This window comes from Etheostoma cragini, chromosome 15 (assembly GCF_013103735.1).
Source record: "Etheostoma cragini isolate CJK2018 chromosome 15, CSU_Ecrag_1.0, whole genome shotgun sequence".
NCBI classification, from domain to species: Eukaryota; Metazoa; Chordata; class Actinopteri; order Perciformes; family Percidae; genus Etheostoma; species Etheostoma cragini.
The window spans coordinates 19,570,438-19,596,170 of record NC_048421.1 but is presented as its reverse complement, the minus strand read 5'-3'; the positions used below and the strand labels follow the sequence as shown (position 1 = coordinate 19,596,170).

At 38.4% G+C, this 25,733-nt stretch overlaps 1 protein-coding gene and 1 long non-coding RNA gene across 3 annotated transcripts in view; one reads left to right on the top strand and one right to left on the bottom strand.

Annotated features, from left to right (window-relative positions):
- Positions 1–3,024, top strand: part of LOC117958504 — an 11,453-nt gene extending 8,429 nt beyond the window's left edge. Inside the window, exon 4 of the long non-coding RNA XR_004659743.1 lies at positions 2,956–3,024. This is a non-coding gene — a long non-coding RNA (uncharacterized LOC117958504). The remainder of the gene's footprint in view (positions 1–2,955) is intronic.
- A 1,595-nt stretch (positions 3,025–4,619) lies between these two features.
- fus (FUS RNA binding protein) lies at positions 4,620–25,194 on the bottom strand. Of its 2 annotated transcripts, XM_034894461.1 has the most exons (15): positions 25,013–25,194; positions 22,866–22,890; positions 22,359–22,528; positions 22,066–22,249; positions 20,120–20,343; positions 18,602–18,803; positions 14,324–14,358; positions 10,696–10,731; positions 10,431–10,540; positions 8,783–8,912; positions 8,030–8,131; positions 7,772–7,925; positions 7,374–7,471; positions 6,762–6,897; positions 4,620–6,268 (listed from the first exon to the last, which is right to left on the bottom strand). In XM_034894461.1, exons 1-15 carry the CDS (start codon positions 25,023–25,025, stop codon positions 6,229–6,231), a joined length of 1,659 nt encoding a protein of 552 aa, XP_034750352.1. In that variant the 5' UTR covers positions 25,026–25,194; the 3' UTR covers positions 4,620–6,228. The 2 variants fall into 2 exon arrangements, with proteins under 2 accessions (XP_034750352.1, XP_034750353.1); XM_034894462.1 differs by lacking the exon at positions 6,762–6,897.
- Between the last annotated feature and the right edge of the window lie 539 nt (positions 25,195–25,733).

Here is a 25,733-nt window from a genome sequence, read left to right as displayed (position 1 = left end):
AAAATAAGTCTCCAGCTGTCTAAAACTATTATTACAGCAAAACCAAGAGAGACAAGGTAAAGAGAGCTCCAGCCCGGTTGGGATAGAACTCTCCCCAACCGGATGGGGCTGTAGGCCAAGTCTCCCTTTAGTTTTATTATATTCTTGATTATATGATAGATAAATCTGAAACTATGTGACTAACTACTACTCCCTAACAATATTCAATTCTATGCCCTAACTAGTGTATCAAAATAAGTCCCCAGCTGTCTAAAACTATTATTACAGCGAAACCAAGAGAGACAAGGTAAAGAGAGCTCCAGCCCGGTCGGGCAAGAACTCTCCCCAACCGGATCGGGCTGTATGCCAAGTCTCCCTTTAGTTTAATTATATTCTTAATTATATGATAAATAAATCTGAAACTATGTGACTAACTACTACTCCCTAACAATATTCGCTTGGCTGTATGCCAAGTCTCCCTTTAGTGTTATTATATGATAGATAAATCTGAAAACTATGTGACTAACTACTACTCCCTAACAATATTCGATTCTATGCCCTAACTATAAGCTTTATCAAAAAGGAAAGTCTTAAGCCCACTCTTAAATGTGGAGACGGTGTCCGCCTCCCGGACCCAAACTGGAACCGGGTTCCACAGGAGAGGGGCCTGATAGCTGAACGCTCTGGCTCCCGTTCTGCTTTTAGAGACTCTAGGAACCACCAGTAACCCTGCATTCTGGGAGCGTAGTGCTCTTGTAGGGTTGTAAGGTACTATGAGCTCTTTAAGATAAGATGGAGCCTGACCATGAAGGGCTTTGTAGGTGAGACGAAGGATTTTAAATTCTATTCTAAATTTTACAGGAAGCCAATGCAGAGAAGCTAAAACAGGAGAAATGTGATCTCTTTTCCTGGTTCCTGTCAGAACACGTGCCGCAGCATTCTGGATCAGCTGAAGAGTCCTTCAACATCAGAAAAATGTACTTGAATACAGTGACAAAGTATTTGTATTTTGTTACTTCCAATCTTTGTAAATGATTAACGATAAACAGAAAGAGTTAAAAGAGTAGAAGAGCAGAACATTTTCCAGAGAAGTGTTCCTCACAGATTATTAAGGCCCTACATGAACATTCTGATCTACCATAAAAAAATAAAAAAAAATCACAAGAACAAACACACACCAGACTGCGTCAGCTATAGTGATGTGTACCTAATAAACTGGCAACTGAGTGTAAATGACAATTAATTAATCTGCTTATTCATTATTACTTGTTTTGGTAAGGACGAGAATAATTTGATAACAAGACTAAAGGAGTGTATTTATTTATCAGAATCATTTATTTGTCATCATAAATGATTCTGATGAATGAATGCAAAAATAATAATCTAAAATTGGCCATCATAATGTCGATGCCGTTTGAGAAATGATGGTTGATACTATCAACCCACCAATTTATCAGTCGGGCCCTTATGTATTTAGTCAACAAAAAACAGTCAATGGTGACATTTAGTTTCAGACATGACAGAAACAAACAAAACATAAATGACATGTGGAATGACTTAAGAAAATGCTGTGTTACTATTTTCAGTGATGCCAGGTATTACAGTATATTACAGATATTTGGTCACAAACAACTGTAACACACATACTGGATAATCATCCAGTCTTTTGTTTTCTCCATGTTAATTTTCCTGCAGCTGCTGCACACATCTTAAACGCACGCAACCACTGTCAAGCTACTTTTTCAGTAAACAGGGTGGATAAAAATAGTTTTTGGGATCATTTGGGGCAATTTAACCTGATGGAAGGTTAGGCTACTCCTCCTTTAATTAGTATGATGGAGACTCAGGATGCTGAGTTCAGGGGCTCGATATGCAGTGACCGACCAACAAATGTCCTTTTAGATGAGGATGAGGCAGGTTATAATTCAGTCATAGTAAAAGAAAAAACGAGTTCCTTTAAGTGAATACTTTCTATATGTAACGTAACAATGGGAAGATCATTTTTTAAATTATTGTTGCATGGTTTTGAATTAATATAAATATATACTAATGAAATAGAAGACCAGAGGTACCTTGAACACCTGAACACCACTAGACAAACCCCAAAAGGCTGATAAGTATTATGCTACATTTAGTGAGTTGTTAATTTTTGTCTAGGTGCAGGCGTATTTGTGAGCTAGCTTTGTGTATTATGTAAAGACGGTGAAAGACAAGAAATCCAGTTATACTTTATTTTAAGGTATTTACATAAGACTGACATGACACTGTCATTAACGTTTGTGACTGTAAGGTTTAGCCCCATAGTGGAAGAAAGAGGAATGGACTCTGGAGTTTTCCACCTGGTGACTTGATTTATTTCTTCAGTAGTCACAAGGTAATGCAGCATTGCCAGAATGAATTATTGAAAAAACAATAATTAAAATAAACAAAACATGAAAACTAAATACTAACTATTGAAATTACTATCACCAACTAATATCAAACAAAATAAGTTAATTGGAAATCAATCAAACCCTATTGTGTTAATTCAGCATTCCCAAACCTTTATGGCTACATGACTACACGCTATATCAACAATAACATCAAAAATGAAATGTTACATGCTGAACAAGTTCTCCCAACAAAACTGTAGACATTCTGTACACCCCTCTGGACTGGCTGACACTTGGGCCATTCCAGATCTTCCCCTCTATAAATTACTCCATAATCTATCACTTCCTGTTTGCCAATCCAACCCCTGCTTGCAATGAGACAGGTGAATGAAACTAAAATAAATTACTTGAACTGAATTATGTATGTGTTGCTTTTATCCAAACATAATTCTTAGTCATTTGACAAGTACTGAAATAAAATGACAAACCCATTGCTACTGCTCACAATAACCATTCCCATTTTTTGGACATAGAAAGGTTAGCTTAGCATGATACCACATGCTACCCCAGCTTTACATGAAGGCATGGGCTAGCCCCATGACAGTGACATAATGCTTCTTCAAGTAAGTGTCATTCGGTTCTGTCATGACAAGTTAGGGGTAGGGTGAAGGTTAGGGTTTGTGTCATGACTGTGTCATGTGTTCATAACTGTGTCATGTCAATATGTTGAACACTTGAAGTGTTACAGAATATCCTCTTCCAATTGAATTAAAATTATTATTTTTTTAATTAAAAAAAAAACAACTTAATTTTGCTCTGTTTGGGCTTTTTAGTGTCAGTCAAATCTAGCAACAGTCTAGGCAGCGCAGCTAAACTAAACTTCAGATATAGGCGTATGATGGTGCATTCTCTGGACTGAACATGCTCCACCTTAATCAGGCTTGAATACACACACAATACTTGTCAGCAGGACAGATTCATTGTTGGTTTGTGTCTTTTGAGTTTGATGATAATTTAATTTAATAATAACTACTGAGAAACTGAAACACCAGTCAGTTGAGCCAAAACGCCCTGAATCATTATTTTTTTATAGAAAGTTTTAAAAAAAACAATCATTGGGAGAGAAAGGTTCCTACATTTTCTTCTTGTGGCAATTAGAAGAGCTTGAAGATGCTAGAAAAGGTCATTATTATGGTCATTATTATATAAGGAAATAAATATAATATAAATAAAATATTTACTAGTAAGTGTTGTGGAATGCTGAAGAGGAAATGCCTTTGAAATCAGTCTTTCAACAAGACAGTGACCCAAAACACACCAGTAAGCGAGCAAAGTCTTGGTTCCAGATGAACCAGACTGTTATGGAGCGGCCGGCCCAACGCCCGGACCTCAGTCCCATAGAATACTTGTGGGGTGACGTCATAAATGCTGTTTCTGAGGCAAAACCCGGTAATGCAGAGGAATTGGGAAATGTAGTTAATTTGTCCTGGGCTGGAATACCTGTTCACAGGTGTCAGAAGATGTGAAGCAGTTCTCAAAAGACATTGTTCAGTTTATACAGTAAATGTTTGAGTTTGAAAAGAAAAATGCAAATACTGCTATTTTTTTTTTAACAGCCTAATATTCCTTTTTCTTCACTTTCTGTAAAGGTAGAACACAAACTTGATCAATTTTGGTCATGTTTTGATTTTGAATTGAATGTGCAGTGTTCCCAACGCATTGATATTATGGAATCAAAAGCTATTCTAAGGCTTTTGAGCATTATTTACTTTTTTTTTTTCAAACACACTATTATTCTGAACACAACGGTAGCTAGTTGTTGTACCAGAATCAAAACACCTTTTAAATGTGACCCTGTACCTAAAAGAGATTTAGGACACATTCGTTGTCAGGGCAGCAGCTGTACTCAATCAATCAGTCTCTTCTTTGACTGTGCCAAGTTTTAAACAAGAGAGGTAGCCAAACTAAAAGTTAACGCCTCAGATCATAAAAATGCAGGCAAGATTAAAGACGTTATACAAATTAAATCATTAAAGTTGTTAGGAACATGTTTGACATCTCAACAAATCAAGATACTCAACCTTTCTTAGTATTACGAGGACTTGTCTATTACTGAGAAACAATATTCATAGTCAAGCTTTCACTGTCGGCCTGTTGCCTCGTCTTTATGTCTGTAGGTTCTGGCCTCTAAGCGCCATTACAAATTTCCTGTACAAACAGATGTTTAAAACCTGCATGAATCAGTAAAAACCACAGATGCATTGTTTGATTTTAAGAAACTCCTTCATTTGAAAACCAGCACATGTACAATACAAAAACACATAAATAATAATAAATACACTAGTTGAGTTCTGTCTCAACAAAAACATGTTAAATACAACTGCAGAGACATGATGCCTTAAGATCTTTTTCCATGACATACTTAAACTATTTAAAACCAGAGTGTACAGTGTTACTAAATGTTGGCATCTTGTATAGTATTGGTATTCAATGTGACAGTTGCAATGAGTAATTAGTTTTCGACAAGTGCCTGAAGACACCGCCTGTAAAAAGAAACCTTATTTCCTTATTGGGTTTTCTTGACTGTAAACCAGCACCAGCTTCATTTGTTTACACGGCTAACATGCAAGCATGCAGCCACAGTAACAGCTACAAATTAATAACAAGCTATCAGACAGGTTTTAAGTGAACACAAAAACATGTATAAAACAAAGTTATAATCATCCATTATTTTTAATGTGTCCCTCTATGTTAAAAGCCACATTTACTTTTGTTTCCATTTCCAAACTACCACAACCACTTCAATCTTCTAGATTTTAGATGATAAATTAGTGAATGTTTATATTCACAAAATGTACTATAGTTTATAGGATACAGGCGCCAGATTTGTTTAATTCTGCAAGCGCTGCAGGTCTTGAGAAAGTAATAATAATGTTGACACATTTATTATTTTAAAATGTTAGGAATTCCCTTTAAAACGTTAATGAATCCACAACAAAGAGAAGAATTTCCCAAACATTTCTTTAAAATCTGAGACTGAAATAAGATCTGAAACATAATCTCCTTGCACATGTAGTAAGCAGTTTAGATAATATGGTTAAACTTGTCTGAAAACTTGTTTAAAAGCTGGGGTAGGCAGCAAAAAAAAAAACCTCAGCCCTACTTGTGCAGCTTCCCCCCCTACCTTTGTCCTCACATTGCAGGGATAAAGCCTGTCCCTCCCCGCTCACTATCTCCACTATTGGAGTTTCCTCCACAACGTTGTGGAGATAGCAAGACTAACTTCATCCGGTTGAATGTTGTTATCTAGCAACAATTCTATGAGAATTACTGTACTGATTTCTTTGTAAAGCCCTTTGATATGACATAATGTGTTCTAGGTTATACAGTAGCTAGCTAAAAAAACATTAGCTTAAGTTAGCTGCAGCTGTGGGCCTTTGACTACGGTTACCAGGATGCTGAACTATTAGCGACTCTCTTTTAGACTTCTTTTCTTCCATGGGTTAAATATTTCTAAAGCCTGAAAACAAAGCATAGAAGTCCAGTTTTTCACAATACACTTGTATTACAAAAATGAAGAAAAAATGTTGTAGCGGTTTGCCCAATGACGCACAAAAATACGTCCTACCCCAGATTTAAGTCGTAGGGATGTGTGCAATGAGATTGAAATCTGAGCAGAAGAAGGAACTGTGGATGGACGTCAACGAGTCACATGAACAAGAGCCAACACAAAAACAGGGATATTCACAATTTTCTACACACTGAATGTAAAGGGTCAAAGTTAACAGAGTAAAATAAAAGGTGGAAGGACAGGGGACACACAATGGTCTTTCTACTGGAGGTGGGACAGTAGAGACTTTGTCCTATGGAGGATGATCTAGTAGGGGCGGCCCCGCCGCTCCTGTCTGTGGTCACCCCTGTAAATAGATTACATTATCAGCCTCAGACCAATGAACAACAACTACAGGGTGGACAGGGGTGTGTGTGTGTGTGTGTGTGTGTGTGTGTGTGTGTGTGTGTGTGTGTGTGTGTGTGTACACAGAGTACAGGCTTTTTATACACATAACAAATGCAAAAACTTTGGATAACATGGGCCTCTAAACCTCCTCCCTGATGGCAAGATCTGGCACTTAGCGTGTTAACAGGGAATTTGGCACTGAAAAGACATTGACTTTGGTAGACACCCAGTTCTTTTGTCTGTTTTAGACCAATGTGGACAGGATTAACAATTACACCCACCTAAAACTGTTTAATTATGCAAATGGTCAAGGGAGTATAAAAAACACCCATCCTTTATAATATTGTGTGTGTTGCCAAAGTATAGCTTATATGTGGGAAACACTGTATTATGTGCCTTTGATGTGGAAACAGTTTTAATAAAAGAGAGTCGTTTGTTTGAGTGTATCTGACCTTGCGTCCATCTTTCCAGGGCCGTATCCTCCGCGGTCGCCCCCGCGGCTCCCTCTGAAGCCCCCGCGGTCGCCGCCTCGTCCCCTGAAGCCGCCCCTCTCAAACCCACCTCTGCGCTCTCCTCCTCCATAACCTCCTGACACCAGAACAAGCAATTTGTTGACAATGTATTAACTGCTAACCAAAAGTATCACTTTTACTATGTCTGACCACCAAAGAAAAAGTTTACACGGCAGACAAAAGTGTCGGCAATCTGACCCGGAGGGTTAACTGGCAGTGAGTGAATGAGTCTAAAGGAAAAACAAAGTAACATGAGTCCTGTTCAAAGGATATGCACTTTGTAATTAATCAATTACAAATCCAATCATTTATATCATAGAAAGTGTGGTAAACTGTTTTTATAGGGACTATATCTGCGGTAGAAAGTAGTTCCAATGAAAACTGGACAAATGGACCAAAACTATCTGTGAGTAAGTTATAAAAAAAACAAAAAAATGATTCTTTGTAATTTGGGTGAAAAAAAACGTTAATGAAAAACCTTCTGTTCAAGTTTACATCATAAAAACTATTCACTTCCAATAACAGACAATGTAAAAACTGAGGAAGTCTAACCTCTTTCCATTGGGGACATCCCACCAGCATCCTCAGGTTTTGGGGCCTTGCACTGGTTACACTCATTACGCCATGAGAAGTTCAAGTTGCCACAGTTGCTGAAGAGAAAAGTGCAGAAAGGACAGAAAACAATAAACAACCCCAAAATAAAAGTGATCGTTAGACTTTTCTCATGCATTCTTAATGGTCTTTGCATTTACATTTAAATTATATTTTTGCTTACAGCTTCAAACTAAAACAGTATTTGTATGAAGCTGTAATATGAACTATGAACACAATAAAATAGCTGAGATTTCACCAAGATCCTCAAACAAAAGGACAATACTTTTTAAAAATTATTTTGTAATATAAAATGTTTCTATCCAGATCCCTCATGAACAGATAGATCCTGAACTTACGGATTTGAACACTTCCAGTCTCCTGCTCTCTGTTGTCCTCCACCTCCCCCATTGCCCCCATTTCCTCCGTTGCCTCCATTGCCCCCATTGCCTCCATTGCCTCCTGGGAAACCTCCCCCACGACCACCTCCAAATCCTCCACGACCCATTGGCCCTACATGGAGCACAGAAAAAACCCACAAGATCTTCTGTCAGAGTAACAGTGAAGCCTTCCCAGCCATGATCAGGTGTTCATTCCCTTAAAAAAAACAGACTCACCTCCTCGTCCTCCTCGGCCTCCCCTCATGCCACCTCGGCCTCCAAAGTCGGCTCTACGGGTGGCAAAAGACACCTTGATAGGATTTCCATTGAAGTCCTTACCTGTCAAAGAAAAACAGACCGACATCATTCTTATGACATCTGAGTCAAGAAATGGGCATGCTTTAAATCCCAAAATGAATAAAAGACAAGCCCAGAATTAAAGCTATACTGCGTAGTTTCTGTCTCCCCCATGAGGAATTCTACAGCAAAACTGTTGGCGCGTCCACATGATAAAAGCCTTCTGCACACCACCCCCACCCCTCCTGCATGCAGTTGCTAGTAGCAAAGGAGGACACAGACGATTAATAAAACATGATGGACTCTTCAGAAGAGTTAGTTATCTTCACTTGAGTTTCTGCGAGGGAAAGTTGCCAGACGGCACAATCTTCTGAACATAGTGATACTGAGAAATACAGAGAGAGTTATGTGGAGCTGATAGTCTCAATTAACTTTGTAGCAACTCATCTGGTAATGGTTCAAATGTAACGGGCGTTCGTAAAGAAAGATTTCAACCCGCTCTAGCTGCATAGTCCACTTCTCTGCTGTCTAGCTCTAGACTCCCTATGTTCCACACTCTCATTTTAAAATCAAAGTACTGCTGAATACACTTCCTCCATTACATTCCTAACTGCAACCTCATTAAAAATATAATGCTGCCCTGTCTTACTTATTTAAGCGGTCAAAGATTAAACATTAAAAGTTATAAGTCACCATCAAACCAATCAATGGCAGCCTTAGCTGAAGGGGGGTCATCGAAGGACACGGTGGCTTCCCCCTTCAGCTTCCCTGTTTCTCGGTCTGTGTACAGGTTGATCATTGGCAGGCCAGTCTTCTTGTTGATCTAAGAGCATAAACGAGATAGGGACAATGCAGTTACTTAATTAGGTCATATGCTGGGGAGAAACAAATACTAATCTAGTTGCATAAAGGTGTTGAATTTGAGCTGATACTGTTATGTATGCAATTGTATAAAAATCTAAATTTCCCATCAAGCTTTGAAGTTGAATTTGATCAGTTTCAAGCTTTCTGAGACACGACATTCCCACTCAAGTTACAAAGCAACCAAATACATGTTGCACTAATTCATCAGCCTCCATTTCAGATTTAATGATTAAATCTGTGCTTGTGTTTCCCACTTTCCTGGAAGCAGTCTCAGTCTAATTCAGGGGTTCTTAATGTTTTTTTAAACCAAGGACCCCTTAGCTGAAAGAGACTTGAAGAGCTTGGACCCCCCACTACAAATATTGTATTAAACTGAGCTGTTTATTAAACTGGGTGGATGGATGGACATTCATACTTTAAACATGTATATTTTTAGACATTTTAATTAAAAAGGATCCCACCAGGGGGCTCTCTTACCAGGTTCCAAGGGTTTTTACTGAGCTGGTGAAGAAGCCTTCTCTTACTTAGCTCTATGGTCTTGGAATAACTTGCAAAAGTTGTGTGATGCTTGTTTGTTTGTTTTAACTATAATCTATTTCTGTTTAAATTGTAACTGGTGAGCTGTCTCGGCCACGTCTCCCTTGGAAAAGAGATTTTCAATCTCAAGAACCTCCTTGGTAACCTGGTTAACCAGGTTAACCAGGTTTTACCAGGTTAACCAGGTATTTAGGTCAAAGTGACCCATTTCCGTGTACAGTTTTAGTACCTGAAAATCAATGGCCTTGCCTTATTTTCTGTGATAAACATGTATCCTGACTAAATTCAGAAACTTATTCTGGATATGACCACTTATGTTTTTTCCAAGATAAGAATGATAACATAGTGGGTTTTAACATGAATTATAACCTTATGACAAAAAGCAAGTTACACTTCCATTTTTAATTGTGTTCTAGTAGAGACTGATTGCGTTCCTTAAACATATGTGTTATCGCAATTGTTTGAAATTGAGATAAAGCCAATAATTGTTAATAGATTATGAAGTAAAATCTTATTTCAGAATTGTTTTAAATAACCTATATAAGTCACAGGTCAATTTGACCCGAGGGATACGAGAGGATCCAGAAAGTGAAGACAATACATGGGTTAAATAAAGGTTAAATTAAAACAAAAAAATTAAAAAGGAAAAACATAAAATTAGAAAACAATAATTTGGTGGCCCCACTGAGCTTAGGAGCTTGTAAGGTTGCGGACCCCTATTTAAGATCCATTTCTAAGAATTCTTTTATTTTTGTTCTGTTCTTCATATTTGTCCCAAGCCAACAACAAATGTGGGTAAAACATTTCTAATTTTGAAATGACCTAATTCCATTCGATCCCAAGAACAAGGCTCCAATATCATTTACGACACTGAAGGATCACCCTACCTCATTCTACTGTACTGTTACTATAATATACACTTTACACTAACATACACTACCTTAATGATCCCAATCTGCTTAAAAAAGTCTGCCACTGATTCAACGGTGTAGTCGTCTCCCAGGCCTTGAACGAAGATAGTGTTATTATCAGAGTTATCCTGGTCTTGCACTGTTGGAAGATAACGGGAAGAAAATCAACAAGAGGCAAACAGGGAACTGATGTCTCACCCGGATGTCACAAGATGGTGAGAGATGTGATGTCATGATGGTTATAATATGTCCGGTGTGGAGTTATAATTTAAAGAAAAAAAAGAAAGAACTTACTGAAGCTGGGTCCTCCATGTCTCGGCTCTCTTGGTCCTTGAGAGGGCAAAAAACTGAAATTAATTTTTGGAAATGGATAAACGAGACATACATAAACAACTCACAGTGTAACTTCTCTCATTGTTCCCACCAAATAAAGCATCTAGCCACTTGGTATGTAGGGCTATGCTCTAAGAGGCTTACCAAAGAACATGTATAGCATATTTGTCATAAACAAAACAAACTTTTTACCACCCTGTCTCTCAACCGTGTCATTATAACATACCCTCTTTAAACATTAACACTTAAACAGATAAGAAGTCTTATGAACAAGTGCACAAAACAAGATTTTGCAGTTGATTTTGTGCATCAGAATAACCACCATACCTGTAACAGCATTGCATTTCATTGGTTGGGTTGTATGTTGAGTAAACAAGTACAGCCTTGTGTAACTCTCTGACACGGCCTGTCACAGTTCGGGCTATTGAATTTCATGTTTAAAACAAGTCAAACCTTTGTGTTGATGCATTTCTTGACAAACTATGAATACTTTTCTTTCACACAGACATTACCAACTTTTGCAACCAAGTCCAACATATTGCAACACAATGCCCTTATTGAGTGTTGACCTTAAGGTCATTTTGCATTCTCTCATTCATTCCTTTGTCTACCACCTTTTTTTTCCCCACAGCTTCACAGAGGATTCTTGGAAATTGCCCAAAACATACATCTTCAGAGTAAGAACACCATGTTTGTGATTTAGAGAAGTATTTAATCTATACACATTTTACCTATTCAGAAAACCGACTTCCAACGTTAAAGTTTTCAGAGGTTAATTGAAACACCTTAAGACGTTCTTTGGTGTGCAAAGTCCTGTCACTTTTTAGAAGATGGTCTGAAGTCTGCGTCATTGGCAGCTTGATTTACCAGAGTATCTGAAACTAAGATGTTCCTTCTTTAGAATAAACTTTGCATTGTATTAAGAAGCCAAAGCCAAACCCCTTCCGTCAACAACTTTTGAACCACTTCAAATCTGATAAGAAGTGACCGTGAAACCAGGCGAACACAGAGGTTACCAAACTCATGTTTAAGTACATTGACCAAACTTGGCACTACTTGTGGATGTCTCATTATGTAAAAAAAAAAAAAAAAAAAAACTCCATTTCAAAAGCTTCCACACCTTGATCATGATAGCGCCAAGTCACCATGACTAATGTGTTCAGGTATCAGCGTCAACAGCGAAACTAAGATTTCAAGTCTCAATTTCACTTGAGACTGAGTGATTGGTAAATGTATTCCATGTAGTCAACCGTACATTAAGTATACAAACAATGAGATGCTTTCAAATTAGATTGTGTGGATTCTATTTTTTAAATCAACATTCTATTTATGTGTTGATAACAATGGCACCTTTCACCCATAATTTGTGTGCATTACACAGCAACTAAAAACCTAGAGTAGTTGCTGTAAGGTGTTTTTACTCTTACAAGCAATATGTCTTTGTTTCTGTGGGTTATGTTGTAGCTTTTTATTGTTGTTTTGTGAGATTCATATTATTATTTAAGGTAAGATCATCTTAAGTGGGGGGACCTAGAAACCTATAGAGAGTGGTGGACCCTAGGATCTACACTCACCACTTTTGAGGACTTGTACACCAGAAGGGGCAGAACCACAGCTAGTAGGATTATAAACAATCTGCACCACCCAAGCAACAAACTATTCCAGCTCCTGCACTCAGTTAAACTCCTGTGTATCCAAGACAGAGTCAGAGAACCTCTTTTTCTCAGACCAGGACAATGAACTCTGACCTCTGGAAACCCTCGGCCTCGTCTGGCACATTGACCTTTGAACATTTGCATATTTGTTCTTGAGCATATAAAACATTTCATGGCATACTTTGCCTCACAACTGTGCCATACTGTGTCTACAGTTCACATTTTATCCATTGAGGAAACTGCCCAGTCCACCTAGACACGTGTCAAATATGCACATATTTTATACTAAATTAAATGTAGCATTTTATAGTTGAAATTTTGTTTTTACTATTCACTACAAAAATATAAAAACAAAACAGACAAACAGCTTAATAAACTTCACTGGTGCAATTTAAAATTCCAACGGCGCAGAATTTTTTTCCATCACTGGGCCCTTCTGCACTTCAACTACATAATAATTATTAGTACATAATCCACGTAGTATAATCTTATTTATACTAAAACTCTTCCACTTAATTCTAGATTAGAATAGCAAGTGCAATCCGTGGGATCTGGGAGAGACACTTTTTGTTCTATTGTCTATTATTTCACAATCTCTGACACATGCTTCTCCTTCAGACGTCTGCAGAATGTCAGATTTTTTATTTAGGTCTGAGAAATACATACCTCAGTACCATTTTACAGACCTACCTCAGTATTTTGTTAGATGCTTACCAACAGTGTGGGAGGGCGTGTTAAAGGTGCCTCTTTGATAGCTGTAGGGTTGTTTGTATTTGCTTTGACATTGTTACTTGCACTTAGTTTGACATGAAATTAAGTGTATTATGTTTGTTCTTTTGCTCTTTTTTGTTATTGATCTTGTTGTGTTTTTAGTGTGTTGGAAGCCCATGTGGACTGGGTTCCATTTGGTGACTTTGACAAATTACTACTACTACAGTATATTCCTTAAACATTGAAATTAAAACATGCAAAATCCACTGCCTTTGGTAAACATTGTATTTTTTGATGGTGAAGCACATTGTGTTATCACCAATAACATAACTATTGTAAATGTCAACGGCACTAATGCAACTGCATCCACTCTGCTGCTTTATATTAAAAGAAATCATAAATTAAAAAAAGCAACTTCAAGCTGGATAATGTAAATACAAAGTATCTCTGTCCCCACCACAGACCTGAGAGTGAGCCTGAAGTTCACCAAACCAAGTCCAAGCTTTAATACCAACTGTATAACTCTTCTATTGTTCCAAATGAATGACCAAATTACTGAGAAACCAGACCTTCCTTCCATTTACAGCACAACGTGTACTGTATCAAGTTACTGTTGCCTGACGACTTTCCACAGTTGTGCAATTAAATGAAGAAAAAAAAGAAATAGTTAAACCGAAACTTCCCCTTGTTGATAAGTCACACTACCCCATCAAACACTGCAGGTTTCCATAAGACCCAAACCCTGTGAATCTTCCAACACCAACATAGAGCAGAGGAGGAAGAACTTCATGTAAAGCTATAAAGTGACTCCCTCCGCTGGACACTTTCATTCATCGAGTAAGAGTACACTCACAGTACCTGAGATTATTATCTACACCTAAGCACACTGAGTGTTCTTACCTGCCAGGCTGTGCTATGGAACATTATTCATCACACTACCTTGTGTAGCATATTGCTTAGTTGAAATAACATAAAAGTCTTAATAAGTTTGACAACCCTGGTCATATTTATGTTTTTTAACATCAGTATGCTATTGTATATTCTGTTTATGTGTTTCTGTATTAATCAGATTAGTAGTATAAATTGTACATCTCTAAAGTACTTAGATTATTTCAAAAACCACACACCTGCTTCATGCTTTAAGTGTACTGACCTTCCCTCCTTTTACCTTTGACTCTTCAAACTCAACAAACCTTTTAGGTGTTTTACTTGTTGTCACTTACCACCAAACTTATTGAATCCTCCACGATCGCCCATTCTGATGAGGAGGAAGAGAGAAACGACACGCATTGAAGACTGGTGCTGACAGCGATTGCTCTCAACGGGTTGTGGATAACCTTCACTCTCCCAGTCTCTCACTTAAACCCACCCCTCTTCAGTTGGCACTTGTCCTACTGGACCCCCACTTAACCTTGTCCGGGATCTCTTGAATATACACCTTGAGGACAAGAGGCCAGTTTAAAGACCTTGTCATTCTATGTTCACAAGCAGCGGAAATTTGCCAGTTTTACCCTGAAGTCCTATCAAGTCTAAGTGACTTGTATGCACCCGTTTTATTTCATCATATAACTTGGTTTTGTAACAATTAACCAACCCAAACATTAACACTGTTGACCCCTGGATGAGTTTTTTTTTAGGTCTCTGGCCACCTTTACTCTTTACACAAATTGCAGCATCTCCAAAACAGCTGTTCTTTGAGGCTTTTCCTATGATGATTTCCTCTACCTACAAGAATACTCTGCCTGCACTGCCTGTAGAGTTCCCCCTTTTTGCAATTTCCCAAATAATGGCTTAAGAGCAGAAAGCCAGCCTGGAGAGAAGGTAAAAGCCTAGGAGAAGATTCAAAGATTGATTAAAGCAGAGTATGACACAGTGGGGGCTGTTAGGGAAAGTGGTGATAACAGGTGAGTAAGGCAGGTGATGGTAATGTATTTTTGTGTGAGTGTGTGTGTGTGTGTGTGTGTGTGTGTGTGTGTGTGTGTGTGTGTGTGTGTGTAAAGACCATATTTTACGTGCCATTTTTGCAGACAAAACAAGACTGGCTTTGGACTTCACAGAGCGTCAAATCTTACGGGCCAACTTACAATATGTAGAGGAAAAACCTAAAATGTCAAAATAATCGCTGTTTTGTTGTGAGCAAATTTGTCTTTCTTAAAGTTCTGCGTCTGCAGTTAGAGTACACTGCCTTTTATTAAAAATTACAGACATTTCATTATACCAAGATGTCACATCTAGTGTGGTAGGACACAAGCGCTAGTCCCTTTTATGTACTCACACTTACATGTTCCTCCATTCTCAAATCTTAAACCAAGATCACTCAAAAAAACATTTTAACCTCCTCAAATATGAAAAGATAAAAATATGTCATTATTTACCTATGCTTTTGTTGAACAACACTGGAGGATATGAGACAAAATCTACCTAATTTCGTGACATGGAATTCTATTCTATTAGTGCCTATTAGTGTGATACTGCAGTGGGGATTACGTTCCAGATATTGTAATGGTGGGGAAGGAGATTGAGATATAGTCTCTGATAGGTAACACAATTTACAATGAAATGTCAAATTAACTTCTCAATGAGTGACAAAAAAATACATGAAATATAGTGCAACCTCTATAACAAAAACATCAACTTACCAATCCAGATCCTGCTCCATAGCTTCTCTATTTTTGTTAAAAAAAAAGTGATTTGATTCTCTTCTGTACTTGTGTAAAAAAGCCATAACTTATATCTTATATCTTTCTTAAGTTTGTCCAAAAAATCCAGTTTAGAGAGTAGTGACAAGCAACTTTGCTAATTGGAAACTAGCTTGTGTTGCATTTCTGGGCTACGTACAAACAGCCACCACAAATTCCTTCTCAACTCAATGCTAATTTTCCCCTTTTTGTGTTTAACAGAAATTCCTCCAAGCAAAAATGGCAGTTTTAAAGAGGTACATTGACTTTGGTATTTCTGTTTATAACCTGAATTTTGTGTAATGTGGAGTGGAGTGTGATCATACCATAATTTCTGTATTAATGATGGAAAGTTTTGGACCAGAAATGTTGTCTTTTTAAAAGAAAATAATTTGGATTAGCCTACTGGTAGTGGAATAGTCTTCAGAGTCTGCTGAACAATTGTATGGTTTTTATAATCATGAAAAAATGAAAGGCAACAAGACCATAAAGATTTTGTATTGGATTAGGCACCACCACCATTTTAAAAGTATCAATTTAGCACCAGTATCGGGAAGAGGAAAAAAATGATACCCCATCCAAATCTCAATGGGTTCAGGGTGCCTCCCAACCTGTGATCAGATCACTCAGGACAGATTACAAAACAAGTTGAAAATGAAGCCGGACAAACAAACCTAAAATCTGCTAGCCACGGTCAGCCAGACCCAACAGCAATTTATCCTGGTTCATGTTGTAGCACTTTCATTCGAGGATCCATAGAAAACTCATTATATGAGCCACTGGCATGTGCTTCCTTGCTTTTGGTGGTAATAATAATGTAGTCATTAACATTAAAATATGTTTTCTGACCAGCATTCAGCCACAAGGACCTTAAATCCAAACCCCTGTTTGATATGATGTCAACTCTGAATTTCACCCAGTTTACAAGCGCAGCTCATCATTTTAAACGCTAATTTTTGTGGGCAATCATGTTTGTTTTTTTGTGATCAAATGTTTTTATTTTTATATATTTGTACAATTTACTTTTGTGAGCTCTGGCCATTTTATGTTTTCTGATCAAACACATCGGAGGTGCTTTACAATGATGTGGTTTAAATGAATCGTTAACTTTATAGCAAACTGAAAAAAGAAAGAAAAATCCCAACATTAATTACTGAAGGTTGTGCTTCACACATTCACACACACACACGCCAAATTAAATGTATGAGCAGTGCACAGTGGAGCACAGTTCATTGTATGAACATCAGTTATTTTATTTTAGTTACACTGTATATATTTTATTGTAAAAATGTTCATTTTAATATTCAGACATTGATTTCTATCATAACCACAGCATCGCAGCAATGATTGGTTTGTGTTGGGTACCATACCACCAAACCTAAGCCCTATTCTGAGTTTTTTGAAGCAATATTAGTGATTTAAAACAAAATGGATCTGTTAGAGGACACTCTGGGAAGATAAACACTCTTCTTAGCGCATGCACTCTCCGTGTGCATGCACGCAGCGATCACTGTGCTAGAGAATTCACACAATTAATCATATTTGTCATTTAAATGCTCTTGTGTTTTAACATGCTAACTAAATACATATTAAGTAAATAACAGAGTAAAAAGAAATGCCAATCTGAGTAAATCACTCAGTGGGAATAAGAATGTATTCCCAAGCAGCCTATTGCTGATCCACCCTACAAAAGCATGACACATTGTTTCTCCCTCTGTCACTGTACAGTGGCAGCTTTAATTAAGAAGTATCAGGGTTGATATTAGAGCCCAACCGATTAAGGATTTTCAAGGCTGATATCGATACAAATATTTGGTGATTAAAAAATCCGATATATATTGGTTTTTTTAAATCCAGAAATGTGTAACAAGAAAAACAGATTTCCCTAAAATTTGTTATTTGTAGTTATTTATGAGTCCTCATTAAAATGATATGATAATGCAGTTTTAAAATAAACTTGTTCGATTTATTGTCACAACAGAACAGAGGAACATCAAAACATATTAAAGTTCTGAGAAATGAAATTTTTAAAAAATACAAAATTAAGATATGAAACTGTTTTGAACAAAAACACATCAACACCAAAAAAATTTAAAGAGTTGCCAACAGGGACATTGTAGAGTGCCATCTGGTGGACAAATGCCAACACTCATTACATGGTTGAAGGGGGTTTAGTCCGTTTTTATTTTATTTTTTAAATATGAAATTATCGGCCATAATAAATGCTGATACCAATAGTTTGGAAAATATAATGTCGGCACGTTGATATATTGGTCTGGCTCTAATCGATCTTAGCAATTTTTGCCCTAGTAGCATTTGAAGCATTTTATTATATTATTGTAGTTTTTTTCCCAGAGCTGCAGCACAGGACTTTGACTGTATCTGTCCTCAGTTTAACTCAGTGAGGGGCTATGAAACACAGATGAACTTTTAATCAGATATTTTTTCACCTAAGAGTGGTGCATGTATGGCATACAGATCTGAGAACACACCAAGATCCTTGCAGTTGTCACTGCAGACTCAAAACGTACCAATTGCTTTGTAGCAATTTAAGAATCCCTTAGACTCAATTTCCTTAAAAGTAAGTGGTAGGGAAAATTTATCACAGCACCTCTCAATTGCTTTAGCATGTAGCTACAACAGCACTGGAACAGCACTCTCTCTATCATTTTATAGTCCTTAACATAGTTCCACATGTATTCCCAGAAGAGGAAACATTTACATGCATCACAGTAGATTCAGATTGCTTTCATGAGTCCAGGTGACCTACTACACTAGACAGGACTGACAAGATGGGCACTAGATGATTTTTTAAACACTCACCCCATGCCTCCTCTTCCTCTTGGACCACCTCGGCCACCTCGGTCAAAACCACGATCATATCCGCCACCACCGCGACCTCCAAATCCACCCCCGCGTCCCCTGCCACCGCGGCCATCCTGACCTCCATAACCTCCATCGGGACCAGCGTACCCTCCACCACCTCCCCCTCCTCCGCTCATCGGTGGGCTTTCGTCTCCATATCCTGAGAGAGTTGAGACAATCAGACTTCAACAGATTTAACCGTTTGAGTGCACATCACACACTCTAAATGTCAACACTGTATTTAGGGCTGCACAATTAATCGAATTTTAATCACGATCACGAGTTTGACTTCCCACGATCAAATTTGCGTGATCGAGCGATTATTTTCTTATTTTTTTAAAGCGTCATTTCATAGAACGCTCCGTTTTCTTTTGCATAGCGCATCTACTGCTTCGTAAACCCCTGTCTGGTCATGTGCCAGTCAGTTGTTCCCTGCATCGCGCAGCTTAGTTTCTAGATGTAGACAGTCACAGAGGACAGAGTAACGGGAGGAAAATTCAACAGATAGCAGTTGGTTATACATCGGTCTCAAGGTTTACCAGTTTACCAGTAAACGCAACATTTTGTCCCGTCTATGTTGTTACAACAGCAGTGACCAGCGCAAGTCGCTGCTAGTTAGCGTCTGTTAGCTGTTAGCTTCTCTAGGACGCACCGGTGCTAATGTCCTCGCATCCACTGCAATGTAGTTATATTGATATGGTTTACTTTTGAGTTACACGACACATTTCTTCTGTAAAGCCGTGCCTGGGTCTCTCCTCTTTCTTGTCTTACTCTCCGCACAGCCCCGCCACACAGCGCCGGTCTACACTTCTGACATTTGTACACAGTTTTAATTGTTATTAACACAGCTGGATATTGTTAAGTATGAGGGGCAAACCTGTATTTGTACCAGTGTTGCCACGGGTAACTCTGCTATCGTGGCAGCCATGGTGAAGAACACAGAAGAAGTTATTGAATGCAACTTACTTCAGTTGGTAGAGTAATAGCGTGTGAGATGGAGCTTGTTGGACTTGCAAGAGATGTGACACATGGCCAGAATATCATAGTTCATAAAAATGCAGCGCAGCAACGATACAGACATTTCATACACACAACGTGTGTATCCGCCATTCGATCCGTGCTGGACCCCTTCATAATGAGTCAGCTGTCTCTCTGCGAGTACGTCCATCGCACTCGAAAAACTTAAAATCAACAAATAATCGTGAGAATTATCGTGATCACAATATTGATCAAAATGATTGCGATTATCATTTTGGCCATAATCATGCAGCCCTATCTGTATCCAATTCCCTCAAGAAAACTTTGGCTATGGGACACTCTGGACACAGTGTATGTAGAGGTGAATGGAATGTGTGCTCAAACTACTGAAAGAAATGACATTTGAAAAACTCAACAGCAATGTGTTTTCACAACAATCACCCACAGACGTCACTGTAAACTGTAGTTAAAAATAGTTAAAATAAACCTATCCCTTACCTCCACCTTGACCATACTGGCTCTGCTGACTGTAGCTCTGCGGCGGGGGCGAGTTGTAGCTCGGAGGCTGGTTGTAGTGTCCTCCTCCATGTTGGGATGATTGTTGGTGGCTCCCGCTGCCCCCATAGCCACCAGTCTGACCTTCACTGTTGCCGTAACCGCCTCCACTCTGTCCACCACTCGGTGGCTGGTTGTAGCCAGAGGCCTGCGGGTTACCTTCATAGCTGTTGAAGGTTGGGAGAAAAGAGGCATTAAAAAGCAAGAAAACACATCCACCAAAGCTACACAACTGTGGCACCAAAGCTTGCTGAAGTAGAAACTTAAACTGGTGCTTACTAGGGCTGTAACGATACACCAAACCCAGGGATCGGTACGTGTCAAGATTTTTGACCCACAAATCGATACAAACCTCGATTCTTTTTTTTTTCTACCATATGGCATTGTTTTGTCATTGATTACATCCCACTTTGCAACACAGTTATACAAAAGATACCTTATTTATTGACATTGATGGATTTCAATATGGATGGATCCAATACCAAAGATTCTTTTGTACCTTAAAATAACGTTTTCTAAAATCGTTTCAGTGGTTCATTAACTCGTTTGATTGAGACATAAGAATAATGGTAATGGTAACGATAACGGACAATTCCGCTCCCAACCTGTAAAGGGAACGAAGGGGAAAAGTGCTTTGGTGCCATCTGTATAAGTGCTGGTTGACAAGTAGCTATCTAATGTAATGTTTTGACCACGGTTCACAACATTGGGCTAAAACACAAATTCATCATTGACGTTAACTATATAGATAGACGACTAATCTAATGGTAATTTAGCTAGCTAGCACACCCCTGTATTCTGCCTCAGTCTCCCGGTGCTGCCTTCAGTCGGGATGAGAGCTGACAACAGCCCCGGGGACACATCCACAGTCAGCCCCCAGCCAGCTAGCAACCATCCACCATCATTACAGCCCCGGCCCAGGGACACATCCACAGTCAGCCCCCATCAGCTAGCAACCTTCCACTATCCTTACAGTCCCGGCCCAGGGACACATCCACAGTCAGCCCCCAGCCAGCTAGCAACCTTCCACTATCCTTACAGCCCCGGCCCGGGGACACATCCACAGTCAGCCCCCAGCCAGCTAGCAACCATCCACTATCATTACAGCCCCGGCCCAGGGACACATCCACAGTCAGCCCCCAGCCAGCTAGCAACCTTCCACTATCCTTACAGTCCCGGCCCAGGGACACATCCACAGTCAGCCCCCAGCCAGCTAGCAACCATCCACTATCCTTACAGCCCCGGCACAGGGACACATCCACAGTCAGCCCCAGCCAGCTAGATGCCATCCCAGTTAGCACTTAACTCCGGTGCAAAGGACGCTAACGGCAGTTTACTGAACCGTCGGGAAACAGACCCAGGCACCCGAGCCAGAACAGCATTTAAACCGTTACACCTCCGATAGCGTTACCTGTACCCCCCTTTCACTTTTGGCCGTCTGTACAGTTAGCTAAACTTACCAGACAAAACAGGGATAAGGCTACAAAAGGACTAATATTACTTTAAAGATGAAGTAGCATTGGATCTCGATGAGAAGGATAACTGTGGGAGTTGGAAGGGGTGTGTCACGATTCTGCCTTCTCACTTTGCGACACAGGTTTGTGGAGCTCACCAAACACCTGCATAGTTATGGTTTGAGCTCTATTTACAAAGATACATCTTTCTATCAGTTTCACAGAAATATCAGACTATTGTGGACCTGTAAACGTACATGTCAGAAAGGATGTTTTGACTGTGAGCTGTCTAAGCTGCAGCATAACTGCATATTGAACAGGGTTTTAATATGGTGATTTCTATGCTTAACCCACGATGAAGAGGATGCTTCCTGCACAAATTAGGCAGAAGTCTATAAAAATAGAGTGAAGACGCAAAAGCTGATGAAGACTTACCCTGCGGAGGATGAAGAAGGAGGCTGCTGCTGGCTATACCCAGAGAAGGATGACTGCTGGTTGTAGCTCATGTTGGAGGGCGGGTTGCTATTATAGCCTCCAGGGCTATAGGATTGACTATAACCACCACCACCACCACTACCACTACCACCACCACCCTGGTTAGAGGGTGGAGAACTATATCCTACAGAGAGAAAAGAGGAGACTGAATCAATGGATAGAATGGAGTTAAAGTTGACTACACCATGATGTGTGACTGCTAAAATGTGTGGTTTTGGAGAGTCTTCCTCTACCTGACTGGGATTGACCATAGCTGCCAAATCCTCCCTGATTGTAAGAGCCGGGGCTGTTGTCAGAGCTCTGGTTGTAGCCCCCGTAGCCCTGCTGGCTGTAGCTCTGTCCAGAAGACTGGCCATAACCCTGGTTAGCAGCACCACCTCCACCTCCGCCATAGGACCCATAGCTGAAATAGGTTAAAAACAGACACATCCAACATTAACACAGCGCTTAAAAAATGTAATTCAATCATAGTATGAAGCATTTTTCCATAATTTTCCAAGTATGTACAGATGAGATTTCCTAAATTATTTTGTTAAGTGCAGCGTTTCCTCTTACTTTTCTTGGTTTAACCCATATTTTCAACCTCATTGTCAGCTCCCCAAAATGATATGTGTTTCTAGTATAGGTGTTTGTATGAGAATGAATGGAGCTCTTGATAGATCATAAAAGAGTATTATTAATAAATCTGGTCCCAATCCCAAGGTTGAGTAACTCTAGTTTATGATTGAGACATTACTTACCCCTGGCCAGATGTTTGGGAATAATCTACGGAACAAAGAAAATCGAGTGTTATCAAAACAAAGATTTTAACAGTATATATCTGATATTACTGATCCAAATGCTACAAAGCATCTTTCACATTGAAATCCCCCCTCAATAACAGTGCATTAAAGATAGTACAAATAAATCAGTGTGATGCTGGTTTCTGGTTTGGCAAATATTTTGGGCTGCCGTCTAACCTAACAGAAATAATATAACATGTTGTTATGCCCATTATTAAAACAATAGCATTATCTTCTAACACATAACTACTAGGGGTAGGAAAAATAATTGATTGCTAGATGCATCATGATTCTCTCTAGAACGATTCTGATAAGTTAAAATGATTTAAAAAATATGTTTCTTTTTTTATATGTTTTTTTTCAATATGTTGATTTTTGTTTAAAGGTTACAGTGTCCAGACAAGTCAAAATCAGAAAACAGAGTGACTGAAACAGGATGGGATAATGGACAACAACTTAGAATTTAGGCAAGAGTGCAGAAAAACATATGGCCAAAAGAAAAAACTAAATAAAGTTTCTCATAATCCCATGCAGTGGCTTGCATAAATTTACACACCCATTGAAAAATCCAACCTTTTCTTTGTGAATGAATAATGTATGGAAAATAAATAAATGTTCTTCCTTTAAATAGAGGGAGCATAAGTATACACAACCCTATGTTAAATTCCCAGAGGCAGGCACATTTTTATTTTTAAAGGCCAGCTATTTCACAGGTCTAGGATACTATGCCTCCTGATAAAGGCCAAGGGAACCCTAAACACATAAAGGCTGTTCATCTACTTTATCCCTTTACATCTGACTACCTTGTGTTTCATGTTCTAAGAAGCCAGTTCTCCAATTTTAAACATGACTGAGCCTCTGACATAGAAGATCGCTGTGAGAAAAGGTGACTTTCACATGGAAGTTTAAGGCTTAAGCATGGAAGGACTACAAAATAAAAAAAACAGTAGACAAAACATTTCATTTAAACTTGTGTGTGACAAATACTGCACATGTCAAAATCTAACAAACTCAGATTTATATGTATATATTTTTTAAATCATGCATGGGATTGTACATAAAAGAATTGTTGCACAGACATGTATCAATATTGGGTTTAGAATGAACCAGTGTAATAGAGTAGCTGAAGCGTATAGAAGATTTGAACTGTTAAACAAGCAGCTTTTAAAAACATGTCATTTGTTGTGGGGGGATTTTATTAAAAAGAAAAAGACATGTATTAAGTATAAACAAACATCTAACAAGTGTTGTACGTTTACTCAAGGTTGGCTACTACTTTTAATTGTAAGAGTATTTTCTGCTACTTTATACATTTACTCCACTACATCTCAGAGGTTAACATTGTATTTTATACTCGACTACATTTGTCTGAAAGTTTAGTTACTTTACAAATATGTGATATTGTAGAATATGATCCATTGCGCAACAGCAACAAATGCAAAACACACATTAATGCAGCAGTAACATTTTACTGCACAATGATAATACTTTTATAATTTTACTTAACTAAGTAGCGTTAGGGACTTTTACTTGTAGGAGTATTTTTACAGTGTGATATTAGTACTTGTATTGTAGTAGCTAAAGGATCTAAGCATCATGCTAATACCATTACGCCTAGGTTAGTAGCGTCTACACTGCCATAATGAAGAAGAAGAAGAAGAAAAGGAAGAAGTGCATCTTGCTCTACAGGTTTTTAAACCATGGGCACAAGGGAAATAAATAGCTGGCTAAAAGCAAGGAGCTAAACAGCTAGATATGCTCAGCTAAAGGGTAGCTAGCTAGATTTAAGGTTAGCTACAACATGTAGCTAGCTAGTCATGTCAGTGTTAGCTAGTTAGCCTTCTTCCGATCGGAGAAGCGATGAGATGAGGTCCTTTGATATTCTAACCGAGTAATCTCAGAATCAAAACGTCTTTAAGCAGTGACGTTCATTTAAAAAGATATAATTAGAAGCTTTCTAGCTCAAGACACCAACATTTACCACAAACCGGCGTCTTGTCGCTAGCTAGCTAGCTAACGTTACAAACGTTAGCTTGTTAACCTTCACTTTTTAAAACATCGATAACGTTGACGGTATTCAAGCACAAAAGAGAAGGTTTTCTTACCGTTAGACGCCATTTCGACGAACGAGAAACACCCTAACCTTCAATACAGCCAAAGAAACAGTGTGTTGTTAACCGAACCCAGGAGGAGGAGGGTGACCAAGAGATGAATATTGATGCACTAACGTCGTTGGTTTCCCATTCACAGTCCAACTCTGAATTTCCTGCTGCGACTGCAGGGGGGCGAGAAGCAGCATCAAGCAAACAAATAAAATAGAATATTATTTAATTTGTATCATTTGTAATATAAAAATAATATAACTAGGCAAGCAAATGTATTTATATGGCGCCATTCTATCTATATATCCATCCATGTACATATATACAGCATATGTGTGTGTGTGTATATATATATATATATATATATATATATATATATATATACTGTATATATATATTTTATATATATTAAATACATATTTAAATATATATATATATAATAATAATATATAAGAAGTTATAAACTAAGTAAACTACTTAAAGAAACTAAGAAAGATATAAAAAAAAGTAGCCTTTATGTATCAAAAGTACACTTTATGCAGAATCACCGGTGTCAGTGTTACACACTTATATTATTGGATTATTGTTATTGGATTGTTATTGATGCATTAACATTTATCTTGCTTGTTGTGGAATTCATTATAGATCCTTTATAATACCGGTATACTATTGGTTACTTATTCATTGACAATGCATCATATTTTATAATCTAATCATTTTTATG

What these genes read in the sequence shown, in the direction of transcription:
- fus (XM_034894461.1), bottom strand. An exon ending in TGCCATTGATTGGTTTGATG is followed by an intron (nt 8,132 to 8,782) that starts GTGACTTATAAC and finishes TTTCTTTGACAG; the next exon opens with GTAAGGACTTCAATGGAAAT. An exon ending in AGGCCGAGGAGGACGAGGAG is followed by an intron (nt 7,926 to 8,029) that starts GTGAGTCTGTTT and finishes TGCTCCATGTAG; the next exon opens with GGCCAATGGGTCGTGGAGGA.